Genomic DNA, 22,771 nt, shown 5'->3' with positions numbered 1-22,771 from the left:
ACTGGGGGGCTGTTCTCAGGTTTGTATGTGTGAGCAGACCATTCTAAGGGACTCTGGGAAATGCCTTGGTATTCACTGACCATACACACTTACACACACACACACACACACACACACACACACACACATAGACATTAACACACTTTCCACAGAAACCGAGACAATCACACTGACAAGTCCATATACTGCCAAATGTTCTACAGACGCCCACTGCCTCCTCTCATTATGAGGGGAGGAGGCAATGAAGGTAAATAGGTCACTCACACACTCAAGGCATACATGCACACACATTCATTCATACACTCACAGTGAACATATAAGTGAATCCAATGTGTCAGAACTATTGTGTCAAAGTTATTGTGTTAATGTGATAATAATACCACTAACTCATTCATTCCTAGTTTGGCCCTACAAACTATCCTAAGATGCAGCCTGAATCATAGCCACTCACATGCTGCTTATGTGCTATGACTGCAACTATAGACGTCTTATTCAAATACAGCTTTGAAACTGTAAGTTCCAGTTATGGCTCTCTTGATAAAACCAGCTACTGCATTTGTGAATTTGTTAATTACTGTAGGACAGTGAGTCTTACGTAATATTTACAAGCAAAACGTAGGCCTACCTCTGATTCTGGCAACATCGGTAATATGACAGACTATGCTGGACAGTGCTCATGAGATAACTATGGATAAATGTATGAGTAGCAAAAAAAAAACAAAATTGCTACAGCTCCTCTCCAAAAATGACATAACGTTATGGTATGAAAGTGAGTGGCAGTGGTGGTTGCTTTAAGACAACAGAGAAGCACAGTTTCCCCTAAAATTTCCCTGAACTGAGGCTACAATCACAAAGGAACTGTTGGAGTTGTATGCATCAGGGGTGCACAACTCCAATCCTAGAGGCCTGGTGTCCAGCACAGACTGGTGATTTACCTGCTTAAGCATGTCTGATTTAACACATCTGTTAATTATCAGGTTTAGTGGATGTGCTTGAGTAGACTAAGTACCCGACTGTGCTGGACACTGGCCTGGAGTTAAGTAACCCTTATATGGATCATTCTAGTGAACTGGTTCAAAGTCAGAGCTGAAAATACATTTCTAATTTTTAACTGACTTGAGCATCAAAATAAAATCATTTTGCTTTGAGTGACCCTATACTTTAATTATGTTTATTGTATTAAAAGAAATGTTTGATTATTCCATTCTGTCACTACTGTAACAACCATAACACTACCCAAACTTTACCAAATGCTTCGATAGTGACAATTTTAGCTAATTTTAAGCATAACTCAAAAATGCTAGCCAGTACATGACTAGCAAGAACAGCTTTGAACAGCTGTACAAACATAAAATAATTGTATTTTTCTACAAAACGCAAAAATGTTTACTCAATTGCAGGACGTGTTCAGTAATGATAATTCTTAAGGTTATACACTGATTTTTAAAGTTAGAGACACATTTACTTCAAAACAAAGGGGTTTAACTGCTCACCATGTGGCCATGAGGGACAGGGATGCAGTCTTACTTCCTGCTCTAAAATGTGTGGGTGTGGCTAAAATAAGGCTCCACCTATTGACTAAAACTCTGTGTTTCGGTAGTGACATGAAAATGTTTTTTCAATAAAGCTACTTATGATAAACTTAGGATAAATTTGAATCTTTCAATTTCACTTTAAAAGAAATGAAAAAGATCTAAAAACAAGACTAAAAAATGCAAAAATATGTAAGAATCATTTTCACAAGTTGAAATTTAGGGCTTGGGGTTTGAGACAGACACCTCCCAATAGCAAGTACTCTATAAATGATGATATTGTATATATTTAGTGTATTATTATCTCTATTAATGCCTTGAGTTTGTCATAACATAATTTTGTAAATATCTAAGGTCTGAATGCTTCATTGTTTTTACTAAATAGTTGTCAACTGTGGGACCACACTTTGAACTAATTCAATGGAATGCTCCATATATGATATAAAAGATATATGCAGTCATTAACTGGAAAATACATAGGTTTTTCACGTTCAGGTTCATGTGAACCTTGTATTCACTCAATGAACATATTGTAAATGAATCACAGAAAGTAATCAATACATTCTGATGAATCACTGCTTTTTACATGTTAAAAAATCTTTCTTTAGAGTGAAATTTTAAAAAATAAGACTAATGCGATATACACAATATAGCGCGATTAATCACAATTAATTAAGCCCTGTTCAAAACATACGTATGCACAGTAAAACAGATACCACGATAAACAATCTGTCTACATCTGACATATCAGGCCATGGAGGTTTTAGAAAACACACACACACACACACACATGCATACACACTTATAGGCATGGAGTAAAGAGACAGTGAGGCGGAGGAGAGACTTTTGCAGCAGCTGTGAGCTCAAGAACGGTTTGAAGTGTGTGCTGTGTATATATGTGTGTGTGTGTACATGCACACTGACCTACTTCACTTTGCATATAGGCTAATCAGCCTCGGCTCCTGATTTCCTCCGTGAGCATAAATATGTATGAGGATTATGGTATAAAAGCACAAACCCACAGGAGTGTGGAGGAGGGAGCAACACACACACACAGTTATGCTGAAATTGGGGGACTATGAGATGCTTGGCATTTTAATGTCTCTAATACACAGTAAAAATGTGACACAGCCACCTAAAATACACACATAGGCACACATGCATCTTCCCTCCCAACAACTTACCCGGCCACCCACATACACCCCCACAGCCCCACACCCCCACATAGCATGAATAGACTATTGAAACACCAAGATGAGTCAGTGTGTGTGTGTGTATGCCATTCTATGTTGTATGACTGGTCTGTTCCAGTGTGTGTGTGTGTGTGTGTGTGTGTGTGTGTGTGTGAAATGACCCATTCTCTTCTCTTATCTCTCTACACAAAGCCCTGTATGTTCATGCTGTAGGAACATTCTTGAGGCATTTTGGGGTGATGTATCCTGTTTTTGGAGGAACACTCTAACCCCTCAGTGCCCCTCACTCTGAGCTGGTGTTTCTGGGAAGACAGCATGTGATCTAATTAAAACCAGTGCATTCCCAGTTCAACAAAGGTTTAGCCAGGGACAGTTTAGGTGGTACAATCAGTCACTTAGATGCCCATATTTAGTTTTACAAAAGCATCACTGAAGCAACAAGAATAGACTTAGAGATTTATTATCTAAGTGTATTATACAGTGCAGTTAATTATTCTGTTTTCTCCAAATGTAGTTAATTATTGCTTTATTGTGTTTATCTTAGCATTTATTTTTTTTAGCCTGTGCTCAGGCCCCAGGACATTTAGAAATGGCCCTGGGTTTAGGCTAAAAAAGAGATACCAAAGTCCACATATTCTGTGTTTGTGAATTTGTGCACAGGAGAAAGAGAGAGAGAGAGAGAGAGAGAGAGAGAGAGACGGAAATTGAAACCGAGACTTCTTAAATCTCTAAATGTTTATTCTTGTTGCTTCAATGACGCTTTGGCAATTCTAAAAATGGTCATGCCAGTACAGCTTACTGAACTGAACTGATTTGAACTGAGAGAGAGAGAGAGAGAGAGAGAGAGAGAGAGAGAGAGAGAGAGAGAGAGAAAGAGGGGGAGAGAGACAGGGAGAGAAAGAGAGCGAGAGAGAGAGAAGAGAGAGAGAGAGAGAGAGAGAGAGAGGAGGGGGGAGAGACAGGAAGAGAGAGAGAGAGGGAGAGAGAGAGGAGAGAGAGAGAGGAGAGACGGAGAGAGAGGGAGAGAGAGAGAGAGAGAGAGAAAGAGAGAGCGAGAGAGAGAGAGAGAGAGAGAGAGAGAGAGGAGGGGGGGGAGACAGGAAGAGAGAGAGAGCGAGAGAGAGAGAGAAGAGAGAGAGGGAGAGAGTGAGGAGAGAGAGAGAGGGAGAGAGAGAGAGAGAGGGAGAGAGAGAGAGGAGAGAGAGAGAGAGAGAGAGAGAGAGAGGAGAGACGGAGAGAGAGGGAGAGAGAGAGAAAGAGAGAGCGAGAGAGAGAGAGAGAGAGAGAGAGAGAGAGAGAGAGCAGAGCAGACTATTTTTAAAAGGAGAACAAGTTTGAGCATGGCACTTACTTATGCCAAGCAAAAGGGCTTTATTGTCTCAGAATGAATGGCAGAGCTGTTTTAAATGGAGTATTCAAACGAATTCAACAACTGAAACACTTCATAGCAAATAACATCCAATAATTTATTCATCAGTTGCGAGGGCTGTTAAGAGGCCATGATCAATCAGCCAGAAAATATGACTTCATGCTTATCACCAGCATTCTATTTGAGAAATGTTGTGAGATTTTCAATCCTGAATCTTAATTCTGGCACTTTTACACAGATCTGTGTCCCTATTACTGTGATGGGACACCGAGATCTGCACAAATCACAAGGTGAGCACCCCCTGCTGGTCCTCCAGTATTAACCTGTGTGCAAATAAACACTGGGTGGCTGTTCTATCTAAAAGGTCATGTTAAGCTAATTGGGATGCCCAAATACATAAGTATAATTAGAAAAGGTGCTAGTGGAGGAGGTGTCAAGGGTTGGTAGAGGAGTGTAGATAAAAGGGAAGGAGGAATGATCTTATGGTTTGTTTTAAAATGACCATGACCAGAGCGTGACTTCAGTGGAGAATCAGCTACATAATATAAAGGAGACAAATGCTTCGGTGAACAAAGCCTAACAGATTTTCTTTGTTGGTAGCTACACAGTACATGGTAGCCATCAAGATAAGTTCATCAGTTAAATTAGTGTTATATAGCAATACTCAAGCAACACTCTACACAAGTAATCTTATCTACATGTATCAATTGTGCATAAATAAAATATTTTAACTGCAAGACTAAGCTAGCTATCTAATTCACAAAAAAGCTTCCCTTGAACATCCTTTATTCTTCCCTGTGAATTAATATGTAATGAGGAGATGATGCTTGAGAGTATGAGCAGTTAAACAGAGTGTTCAACATTGTATTTCTTCTTGAGCAATACAGTTATGTGTTTACTTATGAATACTATTTTCTACATGAAATTTTTGAGAGCACTTCCAATCTTTGGGTGGTTAAAGCTCTAATTCAGTGGGTCAAGTCACACAGTAGCCAAGGGTTGTTCGGGGTAGCCAGTGCCACCTTAGTAATTATTTGTGTGAAGCATGGCCACTCTTTTGGCCACTCCAGTAATGGAAAGTGAGACAGTCAGCCATCATCAATAAAGCAGTCACCACAGAAACGTTTGTACTGCACTGAGTGCTTTTTTGTGAAAATCTGCCATCAAGGCAGTTACCAATCAGTTGTAAGAGCCTGATATCATTGTGTTTGGCAGTAGAGGGTTGCACACAATATCTTGTGGCACAGGACTAATTTTCAGTGTTGCACGCTGGAATGAGCAGGAAACCAGCCCACTGCAGGTGGGAGAGGGCCAGAGCATGCATGATGAGTAATCTCCCAAATTAATGAATAGCCTAAATAAAGTAGAACGATCACTAAATCATATAAAATACAGTATAAAAGAATAAGAGTAAAACAATTAAAATGAATTAAGTCATTCTAAAGCATTGCAAAGAGTTGCAACACGCAAATTCTCGAAGTTTACAGAGACAGTGGAGCCTTCAATCCGGTGGCCACCGCTGAGCCCAGCTAAACACCAAAAATAACCATTCTGTAGTTTAATTCATGCTTTGTGTTTACTGGGAATAGATGGCAAATGGTGAAGTTACTTACAGTGAGTCTGATGGCCTTGACTGCTGTATTATTTCAGCAAAGCATAATGTATTTACATGTATTATTATGTAGGATTTCTGCGGGAGCGGGATGAAATCTTGCAGGAGCGGGTGGGAGTGGGACTGGGGGAAAAAACCCACACAGACCTTTATTTGGTAGCAATATTACAAAATGGAACAAAATAAACATTTTTCACAGAATCTTATCAAAAACAGGAACAAAACAGCATTTTAATAATGTTGCCCTAATACACACACAGAGGAACGTTATTAACGACTCTTTTATTTTGGCCACCCCACTTACACTTAATGTCACAAGTTTACGTAAAAACACATATGTAAACATATATTTTGATGAAAAAAACTGCCTAAGAGAAACTACAAACATATACATTTTAACCACTTTCAATGAAGTAGGCTAGTTAGTACGTACATGGCAAGCTCAAGTGTGAGTGTTGCTTCCAAACAGTACTGTTTAAATCAAACTCATGTCACACTCACACGCAGTCCTACATATATGCACATATTGTCCAAATCACAGCTGACCTGGTTTCTAATTGGAGATGACAGGACATTTAGATTTAATGAGCCTCAATTAGCATTCTGCTTTAACTAAGCTGAGAGTTAGCATGCAGCACAGCTCCAATTAAACCCCCCAACTCTCCCTCTCTTTCTACTTCCACGCCACATAACACAACAATGAGTCTCCAAGGAGAGCTCCGGCAGCCCACCAGGCATGGAGGCAGAAGGAAGCTGTTCACTAAAGCTGTACTGATGCTTCTACTGTTCTGCTGGTTAGCTGTAGAGCTGTGGGTTAGCAGAGGAGCTTAGTGTGATGGCAGAACAACAACTGGAGGAGGTAACGCTGCATTATTGCACGTGTATTCGCCCTGGGAGAGTCACAGGCCTCTGTGGGATGAGTCAGCCTTAAGAAGCATGCAGAGAGAAATAGAAAGAAGGAGGCAGTGGGAAACAGGGACAGAGGACATGCAAAAGAGTGATAGGATTAGGGAAGCACCAATATGGAGTTTCTGGGCTGACAGTTGAAACCGATATTTAACATCACACAGTGATGCACAGTGGTGCATTTTAAAACAAGTTCACACAAAAGGTCTGAATAACCCTAGTAAAATTACACGTTTTGTTGATTTGATCTTAGTGAAAATAAGTTAACACAACCTCCACATAGAACACACTTCTACACATTTTAATGAACAATTACTGTTTATTTGCTTAATTTGACATATTAGAAATAAAATAAAGCATAAATGTGGCCTGTGCAATAGTTCTGGCACATTTTATGCACTGAAATTTGCTGAATTTTTTGGTTTCTTTTCTGTAGAGAAACTTATTTTCACTTAGAAAATCAACAAGACATAATTTACATGTATATAAACTTTTTCATACGTATTTAGCAGAATATTCTGGTAGATTAAATACCACTGTGATGGTATCCACTATGCATAATACATTTCCATGAGTTTAAAAAGAACGGAAATGCCCAAATCATATCAGCCACTAATATTGTACATCCATGACATGATCACAAATGAAGCTAAAAATAAAAATAATAATTGCCAAGTTAACAACCAAGTATGTTGGTAAAAGGATAGACATGGGCCAGTAATAATAAATGACGGATTTGTCAAGGGACAGAAAGGCTGCGAGAATGAGAGAATGAGACAGGAATAAAGAGGGGGAGAGGACGCTGTGTCTCTGGCTAATGAAGCAGAACATGTCTGTGTCATAGGCTCTGACTATCTCATTACCAGGACATCTACACAATCTGTTAAAACATCAGGGACACAAACAGAACCTTGATATGTTGGCTTCTGTCCTTTTTGGGCTTCAACAATTCTGTGTTATACAACAATGTATCCAAGCTAGTGGCCATAGACTGAACCAGGCTGCACAGGATGCAGCTGAGCTTAATTCATTTCCCCAAAAGACGGTAAACAAGCGATGTAGGCAGACAAAAAGGAGGGATGTGAGGGAGGAAAACGACAGGGTGGGTTTGAGAGAGGGAAGGGGAGAGTTGGTAATCATGGAGCGAGAAAAGCCCATGCTCATTTGATTAAATCTCTTTGTCTGCTGATGACGATAATGATGTCTTATCATTGGCTGCTCCCCCCCATTTCTCATCTCGCGCCATCGTAGGAAAGCCTGAAATTACTGCAGCATTTCAAAGAAGCCAATCATCCAGACGCAGCACGGCAGACTCACAGCCAAGCCAGCAAAACCCCCACCCTGACCCACAACATGCATTCCAGCAGAGACAAAACCACTCCGCCAAGCATTAGTTTAACACTCAGTTATTTATGACATGGTGCTACGGAAATAAAACGCTCAAAACGTGGACATGTAGGTAACAATGACAGCCAGTACAGTGATATGAACAGCAGCCATCAGACACTGCAGGGAGGGAAGAGCATTTCCTCTGAGTGAGGCAGCTTCACATGACTTTACTCATCAGACCGAGGGATTTAGCTTAAAGCCCCCACCCCCGGCCTGTCTGCTGACTGATGGCTCATATATGATGGTAGCAGAAAATGGTCACATATGCAACCAAGGAATGACCAGAATGTCCATATGAGAGATTAACCAAGTCAGACAGCTGGAGAAATGAGAAAGACAGACACAGGGAGAGAAAGAGAGAGAGAGAGAGAGAGAGAGAGAGAGAGCGAGAGAGAGAGAGAGAGAGAGAGAGAGAGTATAGAGCCCTGCTGATGACATCCTGTGTAAATAAAAATTATGTGTGGCCACAAATTAGTAAGACGTGGAAACAAAATAATTAAGTTGTGGCCACGACTTAGTAAGGTGTGGGAACGAGATCCTAATGCATGGCCACGACATAGTAAGATTGTTTCCACACCTTACTATGTCGTGGCCATGACTGAATTATCTCATTCCCATGCCTTAATATGTCATGGCCACGCATTGGGATCTTGTTCCCACGCATTAATAAGACTTGGCCACGCATTATTTTTAGCTATATGGGATGTCACCAGCAGGGCTCAGTAAGAGAGAGAGATGTATGGATGTATGGAAGTATGGATGGATGGATGGATGGATGGATAGATAGATAGATAGATAGATAGAGATAGATAGATAGATCTTATTAGCAATAGTAGTAGTGAAGGTAGGTTGTAGTAGTAATACTAGTTCAAGAACTAGCAGTAGTAGTAGTAGTAGCAGTAGTAGTGCTAGGTAAATTAGTGGGCGCGCCAGACTTTGAACTTTACTTCTCTGGGTAGGGAGTTACAACAAAGTAATAGCCATGACTATGAGGCGTCTGCTAAGTGTTGATGTTAGAACAGGAAAAATTTCTCGTAACAGAAATCTAAATGTAACTCGCTTGTCATTTTTAGCGAGTTCATTTTGGTTTGTGATTTGCAGTATAGCAGTATTGGAAGCATTTTAATGTGGAAAGGACATTTGACCAGCCATTTTGGGTGGATCAACAACAAAACCTAGACCTAGCTGCGCTGGAGCCAGTCATGTCACCGTCACTGGTAGTTGTGTTATTCGGAATGGTGATGGTTACAATAGTTACAGCAGTACTGACAGCAGAATGAATGTTCACGAGCACAATAAACTGGTTAATGTACACCTGGACACTTTATGATGTCTCTGTTTCTGAGCTGCATCTCCACATGGCTTTTTCCGCATTGCACATCCTTCAGGTTCCAGTTTAGCAGGGAACTTTAATGGCATTTGCCCAATTAGCCTGATAGACACTGCTGCTGAGCAGCAGGTCAGACATGGTGTTGCTGAGTGTTCAGAAAAAAGAACACACTAAATCTGCCCTTAATGTAATTTGCCATCAAGAGGCCACACACGGATACACACACACACATGCACACATGACAAACTGTGCTCACACACCCTGACCTGATCATGCTGTGATGGTGATTAAGGCCTGAACTCAGAAGTGCTCTCCTATAGAGAGAGATTAGAGAAGAACAGAAAGCTAACATGCTCCCATCAAAGACCTACGCAGTCAGAGGTGGAAGCTGTCACATTCGTGATGGAAGAACACTCATACAGATAGCATCTGGACCTGTCTACTGTCTTATTAAGCCTACAGAGATCAGTCATCATGACTGAGCAAAAGATGAAGTAGAAATAGTTTCAGATGTTCAGGCACTGTCTGTATTTGCCTGTACTGGTGCAGCGAGCAAGACATGATTATAAACCAAGTAGCTTACTGAACCTAGAGGGACTAAGCTGTGAGAGAAATGCTGCCCAAGGCCAGTAAGAGGGAGAGAGAAGGAGGAAGAGGAGGAGAACCCAGCAGGGGAAGAGTCGTGATAATGTGCATGAGGAAATCCTCTGATCAATAATTCATACTGCTGTAATTACATACATCTGCCTCAGAGAGACAGACAGACACAGAGAGAGGGAGAAATGGAGAGAGAGTTAGGGGACTGTATGCAGTGCTCTGTTACACGTTATTGTATAAAATATTAAAACCACTATTGTGTTGTCAGAATGTAGGGCACAACTGACCATACTCAATCAGACCCATAATACAATGCAGTAGCAATTAGGAAAGAGACTGCTGATGCTAAATAGTTACTCATGCCAAATGTGCCACTTATTACATGTTATGTGCAGCAACTGTATTATGTATGTTGTACCTCATGGTCTCATGAGGTCCTTTGACACAAGCAGCTATGGAGGCCTTCACTCCCACACTCAAAAAAAAACAAAAAACAAAAGTAACTTTGAAGTCCACTTAAGATTTTTCATCTAAACTGAAAGAAGTAGCAATACTAAGTCAGAAGAAAAAAAAAACATGGTAAAACTCTTCAAGCCCTGAAATAATATTTTGGTGACACTTTATTTTGAGTCGTCCTTTTAGATGAAACAAACACTCAACAGACTCTCAGGAACATGTCAAAAACATACACGGGTTAGGGTTAGGTTTTGGTTAAGGTTAAGGTTAGGATTAGGGCCAAGGTTAGGGTAAGGTTTTGGGTAAGGTTAGGTTTTGTATAATGGAAGTAACATATTAAAAATACATCTACTTAATGTAAGTAATGTATCAACAGAACATCTACAAGATATTTATTTCAATGTGTTCAGATGCTTCACTACTGCTACTTCACTGATATATTGTTAATGTGTTACTGATACTCTGTTAAGAGTTTATTAATCATCCACAAAGGACCACTCCAAATAAAGTGTTACCAATAATTTAACAGTCAGAGGTGGTGGGTTAGACTTCACTGGAGTTTTTCAGAGCACATCATACACCTTTACATATTAACGCCACATGCACAGGCTCGAAAAGAAGGTCTGGCTCGATGTTTAATGTAAAATCAACATTATACTGACATATATGACAATAGTAGATCATTCACTCAGAAAAGATGTCCTTCACCAAGTTTTGACTGAGTTTTCTTTGAATACTCTTTCAATACTCTCGCAATCATAAGATCAGATTCATCTGGGGAACGAGTCAGAAGCAGAACCAATGTTACAAAATATTTTTCCACACATTGCATATCATTACACGTTTCCACCAGAGAGGCCTCCAAATCCCCAAATCTTACATAGTGCAGCATAATAAGAGTAAATATTTTAAGCTCTGAAAAAATTAAATGTAAATACAATTACTGTTTCTCAGTTAATGTGCAGTAGCCTATTATTTCCTGCACAGTTATATTTCTGTACATTTTCAGTCTTATAATTATTTTAAATATAGTGGCATTTTATTTATTTTGTCATTCATATGCCGTGAAAAAAAAGTAACTTCAAAAAAGCGCAACAATACACAAGTACAAAGTACAACAACTGTAATGAAATGTACGTAATACATTCAGGGAAGAATTATTGAGCAGGCCAGTGGGGCTAGTGCCCAGGGGCCTCTGTCCAAGATGGCTCAAAGTCTTCATATTACAGTAAAGAGAATACAGCTGCTTCTTCCTTCTCTAATGGCAGTTTTCTCTGTGCCTTTTGGTCCAATCATTTTTACATTTCTAAGCTCAGGTGTGCACATATTGCTTTCAAAAAGCCCCCTTTGACGGAATACAGGTGACACGTGCCTGAGATCCACAGCAGTTCCAGAAAATGGTAGTGAATAAGTGTGTGTGTATGTGTTGCAAACATGGATTGAAGAAAATAATTCACATAACTCAGCATGTAGCAGCCTGTCCAGCCCAATCACTCTAATGTTCAGCTGGTACCTTACATTCCTCTCATACAGAAAACAAGCCAGGATTCTTGATTATATAAGCCAAACAAATGATGCCAGCAGTTGTTTCATAGATGCCCAAACTTTTTGTCTTGGTTGGCCAGAGTGCAATGTTTGGGGTGGGCTGACAGCCAAAAAGGCAAAACAAAATACAAAAAGAAAGGAAGGTACATTTCAAATCAAGTTTTAAACAATATATTTTATACCATTAAATCATTTTCTATTACAAATATATATAGTTGAAATAAAAATAAATTTTAAATAGCATAAAAATATTTTTGTTTTCTCATTAGATGAAAGAAAGGGTGGGGTTAGGGTAACTTTCTGGTGGGCCAAATCAGACATCCTAATGGACCTGGTGCAATTCACATTTTGACCACTATAAAAGCAAAGACTGTGGCCCAATTTTTTTCCTTGTTTAACAAACCAGACCAGCTGAATTTTCACACACTCACAAAAAATCGCAAGTAAAAACAAAGCCATGACTTTTCACCGTCCCACACAAAATCTAGTTTGGTCAGATATTGAACTAATTGCATTAAAATTTGGCATCTGTAACCACCATGATAGCTACTGTGAAGTCAATGTTCTTATTAATGCAACACTTTTAATAGAAACTTTTAATGCGAGCCACAAAGGTTTGTGCTACTAAGGCATTCTTGTTAGCTCTAAATGCAATGTATATATAAACGTTTCTATAATTCTTGCCACAAACTCTTAAATTCAGCCACAAGATTAATTGGCTTGGTGGCCCGACAGGCCAGTGTAAATTTTATATAGGGATGCACAGTGATATCAGAATCATATTAGTTTTGGCACATACTTATTTAAAAAATCAGATGTTTAAATCAGATCAGATGTTTAAATTTTACCAACATAGTTTTTGTACTCTAGAAGAGCAGAACATTTGTGCTAAAATGTCTGCATTTCATTTTAATGTATTTGTAACCCTCTAAACCAAGTCTTACACTTCTTTGTAATGAATTTAGTCCCAATTTTACCGTATCAGCATTGGAATCAGCATCATCACGTGTACCTAAAAATATCAGATATCAGCATCGGCCCACAATTCCCACATCGGTGTGTCCCTATTGTTATATGTCTACTTCGTTCTTATGAAATACTAATGGACTGGATTCATTATAAAGAACAGCGCAAGTCAGTTATATTGCTGTCATTAACACACACACACATACACACACACACACACACACACACAGAGCATGCACCATCAACCATCCTGAGTACAGTCACACTGTGTTCAGTAACACTCTCTCTAACTGTCAGACATACGTGTACCTAAACACAAACAGTGTTCACTCACAAAGGGTAATATATGGTGAGGTGCAAAGTCCTCTCTCACTCTCTTTCTCTCTCTCTCTCTCTTACCCTTTCCTCACTGTTCCTCCTCAGGGTCCCCACAGGCAGCTTGAGGAGCAGTCTGCGGGTCCTGCCGGGGGTCACTGCTGCCTGCACCACCATGGTGCTGTGTGTCTGACCGGGAGAGTTTGTGTGAGCAATCAGTCCGGCACGAGCGGTGTGTGTCTGCTGTCCCGCCACAGACACAGACACTCTCTCCCTCGTTCGCTCCGTCTCCACGGCTCCCTTCTGTTCCACAATGATTCACTCCTTCAACCTCGCTCTATCACTCCCTAAATCTCTCTGCTCTGTGTTACCTCTAATCTTTGTTGTTTTCTCTCTTTCTCTCTCTCTCTCTCAGTCCTGTAATCTTCTGTGTGCTCTTCTCTCTGCCTCGCTCAGCCCATTCTCCAGCAGCTCCACTGCTTCCCTTCGAGGTGTGTGAGTGTTTCTTTCTTTCTGAGTGTGTAAGAGTGGGAGAGAGCAAGAGGGAGGGAGTCTCTCTGACTCTCTCTTCTCTCTCTCTCTCTTTCTTTCTGTAAGTAGCAATAGAATAGCTCCTGGCTTCAGTGCTCTAAATACGTCAGACGTGCTTCTCCAGTCAGGCTCAATCCAGGTCACTGGATTAATATGAGTATTATCACACACACACACACACACACACACACACACACACACACAGAAGGTCATGTGACCACACACACGAAGATGCATGTGTCTGTGTGTATGTATGTAAGAATGGCAACTTTTATATTGTATATTGTATAGTTTATGATGTATATTGTACATTAGACTTGATGGGTAAAAACACTGTTTGTATGTGTGCTGCATACTGTTCAAATAGAATATCTGATGTTTTGCCATCTGCTGTTCAGATTAGCTTTAAATCCCATGGTCGCTTTCACCAGACACTCCACACACACACATAAAGGGAAAATACCCCCGAGCTGCCAACAAGATTACACACAGGGGATCACTGCATGCATGTGTGTGTATTTGCGTGTGTGTGTGACGTTATAGCCCATCTTTCACTGCGGTAACAAAGGGGCAGAGTCTTGTTAGAAGCGCCAAAACAGTATGGCATTGTGTCTCCCTCTCTTTACCTAAAAGGGAATTCCATCCATTATTTCAAAATCTCAGAATAATTAAACGGCTAAGATGTAAACACAGCCATTCAGAGTGACTTGATGTGAAATGCACCAATCTAGATAAATTTACCAAGTCAGAATTATTTACTGTGGTGATTGGAAACAGACACCTGAAGAGTTAATGCCACTAAAAGCAACATCACAGGAAGTTATTACATAAAATGGTTACTGCAAAGCTGCCTCCTGCCTGGAGACATTGCTTTACAATAGTTTTGAGATGAGTTTGTGGCCTAAAATGGAATGAATCAATGGATTAAACACACACAATATGTATATACATGTAATATATATATATATATATATACAAACATGTATATATATATATGACATGTATATATATATGTGTGTGTGTGTGTGTGATCTATTCATGGCATACAGGTACACGGAGGCCATTACAAGGCAAAATAATATTTATTCAGAACAATATAAAACAATATTTATTCAGATTTACCACTGTTCTAGCACTATGAACAGGTAATTTTGGAATAAAATGGCTATATTTGTGTTGCCGACATTACGACCTCTGGTTCCTATCATCACTACTGTAAAGGAAATCCAAGCTAGCAAGTTTCGTGGAACATTTTTCATCAAACTGAAATTTGGAAAAACTAGAGAAAATTCCTCCTTAATAAAACTAAGAGAATGGTGGACCTCAGTGGTTGTTAAACAGATCATATAAGTCAAAGCAGAGCAACTAACTATTAAATCATCAACCAACAGACTACATCACATGTCATATTTCTAACTAATTCATGCAAAGAAAGAAACCAGAATAGCAGAATGTCTGGAGTCTGCCTTTGTCTTTTATCCATCATTCTTTAAGCATACACTGTACAGACAATGCCTGAAGGATTTTCTGCCATAAATGCCAAACATATGCAGAATGGTATATTTAGGAGGAAATAAATGGCTACCTGGGGAGTTTTATACGCCTACTGACACTCAGCACAATGAAATCCCCCCCAGTTCATCCCTTATTAGTCATCCGAGAACTGTGTGCGTGTGTGTATGTGTGAGTGTGAGAAGGATTTTGATTGGATGTTAGCTCTTTTATTGTCTGTCAGATTAAGAAGGAGCTAAAATGAACAGCTCTCTCAGAATGGAGAGAGAGAGAGAGAGAGAGACAGAGAGAGAGAGAGAGGAGCCGTGTCCTCCTAATCCTCAATAAGCATCATTTATTCAGTAGTTGGCCTAGATTAGCAATATTAAAACGCTTGCTATTTTTACCCTGGTGGGTGGCTGCTGTAGTCAGAGTCATTCAAGGTTTGCATATGACTGCACTCAGCAGGCGGATTCTCAGTTCCCTTTTCCTGGTCCAACTAAGTGGAGGTAGCTGCTGTTACTGTCAGTCCTGCTGCTCAAACAAGCATGTGGATCTTTTATATTACTGTTTTAAGCATCAGGAAACTACTGCCTTTATTAACATGAATGTCTGGGGGGCTAAAATGCACGCACACATTTTTATATAGTGTCAGGATGTGGGGTTTTACATATGTCCTATATTTACTATATACACCATTGCTGTGGGAGCAAAAGCTCATATTTCACACTGTACGATCATGCCAGCTCCCCTTCACATTGTGTGAATATTTTGTGATGAATGGAGCAATAAGATGCTTTAAAAGTTTACTTTAAAAGTTTTTCTCCTTCTCCTGAAGTTACCATTTTGGAGACAATATTGAACTGTTAAACAGCTACAAAGAACTTCTTAAGTCTAACCCTATACCCAACCCAGCCTTGTTTTTTGGCTATTTAGCTTTAAATAATGTAAGACCGAGCTTTTGTAAAAATCACTTTACAAAGTCAGACCCTTTTGTTGGTTGCGATACTGTAGTTTAGTGCTGTTTTACTCCTGTTTTCCAACAAAAAGGGGACATTTTTTACCTGATAATGTACAATAATGAACAATACACACAGACCATTTTAATCAGTAGACACCCCAGAGAGGTGTTTCTCTTTGGTGGCTCAGGAGGCTTAATGGTGATTTTCCTTAAATTCCTAAGAAACAGTATTAGTGAAAACAAGGCATGAGATACTTGATGAGAGTCTAGTAGCAGATTCCAATGAATGTTATTATCTTGGCTAATCTGAGCACAATGTGTGACTTTATTGAGATCTCTAAACATCAAGAAGAGACACTGAGATTACTGAGGTGTTTTTCTCAGGAGGAATATCTGAGCAGCAGGAGATTTAAACAATAGTTTCTTTTGTGTTTCTTTCTGATCTCATTGTTGTCTCGGAGAAACTACAGAGATATTAAAGGGTTTTGGTTATTCTTTCCTATGGGACTGGTAAACAAATGTCTTGCCATCCTCAGTAAATGAACCTGTCACACACTTGCAGTCTGGTTAAATGAATTTATGTTTTCCAACCAATACAATACCCCCACGAGCCCCTCACAGTAACACAACAACACGCTCTGAACACAAACTGTGGAGGGAGGGAGGGGGAAAGAGAGGGGGAGAGAGAGAGCAAGAGAGAGAGAGGGGTACTGTAGGCAATAGTGTAGACTAATTGAGTTGGTACAATGGCTGTAGCTGAACTGCTTTAATGGAGAAGTGGAGCATTGCCTCTGCTCTGAGACCCAGAGACCTCTCCTATTCACACAGCTCTCCACAATCTTAGCCCATGGCGATGTGTGTGTGTGCACTTTGTGTTTATGTTGGAGACTCAGAATTGGCTGCTATCCATAATGAGCATCCATAAATTAATATATCTGCTGTAGAATCTCAGAATCAGACACAAAAACATGCAGCATTACTCTGTCTCGTCTGGTCTCCCCCACTCCTGTCTTTTAGCTGCTGTGAGATTCCATGTGTGAATGTTTAAACATCTCTGTGAGATTCTTACTGTGGTGCCCAAAGTCTGTGTGATCATAAACAGAGTAATCAAACACATATTCACCACACATTCGTCATGTTGGGTGGGGAACAAATTCAAAGTATGATAGCTGTAGAGACAGAGAGGGGGGAGAGGGGGGAGATATTTGAAACAGACAGTGAGATATAGATATAGAGAGAGAAAGATATGACATGTTGCAGTTCTGAATAATTCACTTGGCAGAGTGAAGTTTGTAAAGCCCCTAAAGAGGCTACTGAAAACAAGCCCACGTAGAACACCAACTACTCAAACTGTACTGCGTGCACTATGGCAGTCAGGACCAGTAGAGACGAGTTCAAGCCAAGATTGTGGGACACAGAAACCAAAACTTTGTAGGAGTCAGATTAAGATTTTTTTTTGATTAGATCAAGTATGCGTTCAGAGAGACTGAATACGGAAAGAGGAGAGCAGTGACCTATTTTCCCCCATCAGTCAGGCTGAGTGCAGATTTCATTTTACATATGTGGAGAAAAGGTTTTCTTCTGTTTAAATGTGTTGTTGATAGTCAACAATGACAGTTAATAACAATAAACAAGTCCTACATGTGTCTTGTTTTTATATCATCGCTGTCCAAAGAAAAACAAGTATCTCCAAAACAGTAACTTTACAGGAGAGGACAAAATGTCAATGGAAAGAGATTTTTTCTAAGAAAAAATTGGAGCATTTCTATTGGTCCATTTATCATGAGATTTTCACACAATATAAAGAACAGCTGCCGTGCTCAAATGATATAGAAAAGTAAAAATCACAAAAATGGAGATACACGTTTTTCTTTGGACAGTGATGATATATAATGTTGAAAATGGTAAAAAATTGGTAAATCAGAAAAAAATGCCTTTCAACAGCCAGAATGTATCTCTCTGCCATGAATGGATCTTAAAAATATGTTTTAGGCCAACGCCTTAACCCAAAAACCATATGGTAAAACAATCATACCATAAATCAACCTTTCAGCCATCAGGCAACATATTAATAATGTATTTGTGTAATGACTTTCTGTGAGGGAGCTTTCAGAGGCATTTAATGCTTTGGACATCTGGTTCCCATCACCACCATTGTGAACAATTCTGACTTGGTAAGTTTGTCTAAAATTGAGCAAACTACTTCGAATGACTTTGTTTACATCTAACATTTAACTATACAGAAATAGTGAAAAATAAAAGGAATTCCCCTTTATCCTGAGATCAAGACAACACAAATAAAATGTCCGGAGAGTGGGCTTGAGTGCCACCACACTAATACTTGTCTATCAAATTAAGCCGAAAAGCATGTCTAACATGGTTATTGCTATGAATAAACTGGGTAGAAAAAGAAATTGGTATGAAGGTGGAGACATTTTGGATACAAATATGAGCATGGAAAATATGATGAGAGAGTTCTTTGAAAACAGGGAGTTCCCTTTTCCCCAAATACAAAACGTCCCAAAAAGGAGGACTTGCGTAACACTCAATCAATGCACATCGCCATCTGAATCAACAATAAGAAAATGGCCTATTCTACTGCACACAGCACCAAACATACAACAGAGAGTGAGAGAGAAAGAGAGGGAGAAAGAGAGAAAGAGAGAGAGAGAGAGAGAGAGAGAGAGAGAGAGAGAGAGAGAGAGAGAGAGAGAGAGATTGTTATTGAGTATTTGCACGCATTGCCATTGAACAGACAGAAAAGAGGCAGTGAAATCTTGTTTGTGCATAATAACTGTAATGAATATTCACTTTATAAGGGTGAGTGATAACAAAACACACCTTTATTCCCCCATACACACACACACTCCCACCCCCCCCACCCCGACACACACATACACACACACACACACACACACACACACACAATGACCTGCCTTCCAAATAGGTGAACTCACAATAGGCAGCACTTTCAATACAGTGGGAACACAGCGATACTGCCAAGTGAACAAGCCAAATACAGACACAAAGGCACACATTCGCACACACACATACTGTCTTTCTGTGTTTGTGTGTGTGTGTAAGATGGAGGGGTAATAAAATGGAGTCATGGCCAGCACTGGCCTTTAGCCCACCCTACAGTTCCCATGGCGACAAGTGACAAACAGTGGCCCATGCCCCCTGCCACCCAGCCCAGTGAATCTCTCACTCACACACATCCACACACACACTGTTTGTATCTGGGCTTTAACACACTGCACGAGAAGCAGGAATAATCAGAAGGTAATCTAATGGCAGCAGCTGCTGCTTTGCCTCATTAGCCTCAAGCTACAATTACAAACACATGTGATGCTTGAATTTAGGACAACCTGCTTCTTCTTAAACAAGCATTTTTGCTCACCTCTCAGAAAGATCGAAGAACAAACAGTCAGGCTAAACATAGCCATCGCTTCCACACGCTTTTCATCTGACAGGCAAACGATATTAATAGAAATTGGTATTTTAGAGCAAAACCAAATTAATTTCAAAAATAACATCAGAACCAGAACTGAAGAGAGTGAACAATGAAGTGTCGGGGTGGAATGGAGGGAAAGCAAGCTAATCTCCTGCCTATAATCCTCCTCTGGGCCACATAGTCTTGCCAAAGTCTTTCTAAGACAAGAACGAGTAATTTCCTCCAGCCAGATACAGTTTGCCTTCCACTCTTTATAAAATCTGCATTTTAATGATCAAACTCATTAAGGACGGCATTAAAGCAAGAGAACAATCCTGATTATATTCATGAGGGGAAGGTAGTTTACCACACACACACACACACACACACACACATACATACACGCGCAGTGGTTACAGAGTTATAAGCAATAAACAAAACCTATAAAAAAGGGCACCCCTTAAGTTGCCCTCCTCTCAACACAAATTTTCTCATAGTGATAATATAAGGTTAAGGTGAAACATTACTTCCAGTTCTGTTTTGCTTAGAAAATGAATGTGTGTATGCATGTATACACATACCAGGGTTTTTTTATTTTGTTTATTATCTTGGTTTTTGGTTTTCATTTACTTTCAGTTACTTTTAAAAGTTCATTTGCAACTTCGGACCATGTCTTCAACATACGTAGCATGACAAGAGACTGTATGAGTGTATAATGAATGGAACTTGGGCTGGAGTACTGGTCGGCTTCTGCTTTGAGCTAGAAGGCCGGACCACTCCTTTTTTACTGAACGGAGGACTGACAGATAGAACTGAGGAACAGGGTAGAGATGGGGTGGTGGTGGGGTGCAAACAGAAGAGATGGAAAATAAATATGTTGTTAGATTGGAAGAAGAAGGAGCTTCAGGCAAAGTAGTCCCCCGACTTCAATTAATTCCTAGCTCACATTTAAAGTTTTAGTTTTGTATTTATTTTCTGAAAAGGGAGAGTTTTAGTTTCATGTTTATTTGGTTTCAGTTTTGGTTTTTAGTATTATGGTTATGGTCATGTTAGAAACTGGGGCCTATTCAATGTAATTCTGAGTTTCGTAGCTTCAGCAATGTCAAATAAGCATCAGCTAGGTAGGAAGATTTACTCAAAGGCTTCACCATCAATCCACTGCTAGACCATTATTTATGCACTGAAAACATGAAAGCTAAAGTTTATTAAAGTTTTATTTTGCTTTTTAGTTTTAGCTAATTTTGCAGTGGACATTGCAGTTGTAATTTAGTTTTAGTTTGGTTTTAATTATTTGTACTGGGATAATTTTTCCCCTGCTTCTTTTTGTGTTCGTCAACTATAATAACCCCAACACCTGCAAACAGCTCTGCTCCATAAGACTAAGCCATCACATCCAAAAGGTGTATGTTTCTCTGTGTAAGCGGGTGTTATGCCTATGGTGGGTTACTCAGGTGAGATGATTTAATGGTTTACAAAGAGGCAGGAAACTCATCATCACCATCATTAGCAGCAGCAGGAGCAGTGAGAGTTTGGCTGATAGAATAGGCCATGAAGAGATGCAGAAGAAAGATAGAAAGAAAGAAAGAAAGAAAGAAAACAAAAGGAAGATTTGACTTACAAACACATCCATTAGCATGTGCTCCAGTGTAGTCTCCAACTCGTCCAGTCGACCTGCCAGAGTCATGATGTCACATGTAGTCCAGTGCTTACCCTTAGACAACCTACGGCCACGTTAATGTGCACTATAGCAAACTCTCTGCTAGAATAATGACAAACGACAACCAACAAACTTTGTTAAAGTTTTGCAGAAAGGCCAAAACATAAATCCAGCTCAAATCAAGCAAAGCAGAGAGTGCAGAGACATGGAGATAGAACACTCTTCTGTCTTCTGCCCTCATCCGCTCTGAGTCCAAATATCCAAATGTCCAGATGTCTGTGAAGTTATTTGGGGGTATATATCTCTATATGAGCTGCACGAGGCTATTCTAGATGCAGTATCAGAACATCCTCTTCTCTAGGCGCTGATAAAAAGAGTCCCTTTGTCACTGTGTCTCAGTAGTCAGTCCAACTTTAGTGCGTGTGAGATGGTAATTGCTTCAGAGGGTGACCAGCCCTCTGTGTGTGTGTATGTGTGGGTGTGCTTCAGTTATATTCAGCCCTGGTGTGCTTTAATCCTCAACTTCGTCCAACACACCATTCACTTATAGAGGAATACACTCCCCACCCCTCTCACCTTTTTTCTCTCTGACTACACCCATACTTTCCCTTTCTTACACAAACACACATGCAGGGTGTCACACAGGCAGGAAGAACAGAATGGTCCCCTGCACATACAAGCAAAAGCCACCCTTCATTTGATTCACCTTCCAGGCAAAATGGCTAATAAGTTATGATGTTATTATTTTTTTAGTGTGAGGAAATAAACAGAAAGGAGAAAATCACTCTACTCTTGCTTCAGATCTGAAAATTTGGTGTTATATTTAGTTGTTGAGGCTTCTGTGCAATTTTCTGTTAAAACATATTTAACAGAAAATTGCACAGAAGCCTCAACAACTAAATATAACACCAAATTTTCAGATCTGAAGCAAGAGTAGAGTGATTTTCTCCTCTCTCTCAAAAATGAAAGCTTTGTTGTTTATCTAATGGTGACAGTTTGGTGGTCTACCAGGTCTTGCACAGTTGTTGGAAGTCCCATTGTCTCTACATCTTTTAACAATTTTTTATCCTTTTTCTTTTAATTTCCTCCTTCATTATTCAAGAGGATTATCTTACATTTAAACAGAAACATCACCTGAAAAATAAACAACCTGCACTTAATGGCTGTTTTTGACTCAAAGTGAAATAAATTGAAATAAAGGGTCTCTAACTTTTGCACAGTGTTGTGTGTACATGGCGTCTCAAAGACAGAAAGAACAGAGTGGTTCCCTGCACATACACACATAACTTCATTACTGAGGATGCCTGTCTGATTATGAGTGTGTGTGTGTGAGTGTCTTCCTGGGGCCAGTGCAGTCACACTGGAGTTCTTTGTGTGTTTGAGTCTGCGAGGCTTCAGAGCAGTCGTGAGTGTGTCTGTGGTCTAATGTCCGTCCCGTTCACACAGGCCCGCTCATCAATGCTGCTTTGTGTGAGCCGTTACCGCACG

The 22,771-nt window shown here is 39.9% G+C and overlaps 1 protein-coding gene across 5 annotated transcripts in view; it reads right to left on the bottom strand.

Moving 5' to 3' along the window:
• frmd4a (FERM domain containing 4A) overlaps positions 1-22,771 on the bottom strand; it is a 177,207-nt gene that overhangs the window by 81,910 nt on the left and 72,526 nt on the right. For 2 of the 5 annotated variants that reach the window (XM_036584817.1, XM_036584818.1), the window contains exon 1: positions 13,295-13,893. The exons of 2 other annotated variants lie outside the window; for them this stretch is intronic. In XM_036584817.1, the coding sequence (XP_036440710.1) occupies positions 13,295-13,387 (93 nt within the window). In that variant the 5' untranslated portion in view covers positions 13,388-13,893. Of the gene's footprint in view, positions 1-13,294; positions 13,894-21,244; positions 21,584-22,771 lie in introns of those variants that run through there. One more of the 5 variants, XM_036584821.1, reaches the window with a different exon arrangement.

The sequence above is a fragment of the Colossoma macropomum genome, unplaced genomic scaffold, assembly GCF_904425465.1.
Source record: "Colossoma macropomum unplaced genomic scaffold, Colossoma_macropomum, whole genome shotgun sequence".
NCBI classification, from domain to species: domain Eukaryota; kingdom Metazoa; phylum Chordata; class Actinopteri; order Characiformes; family Serrasalmidae; genus Colossoma; species Colossoma macropomum.
Note: the sequence above shows the minus strand (reverse complement) of the source record. Positions and strands in the feature narration are given on the sequence as shown.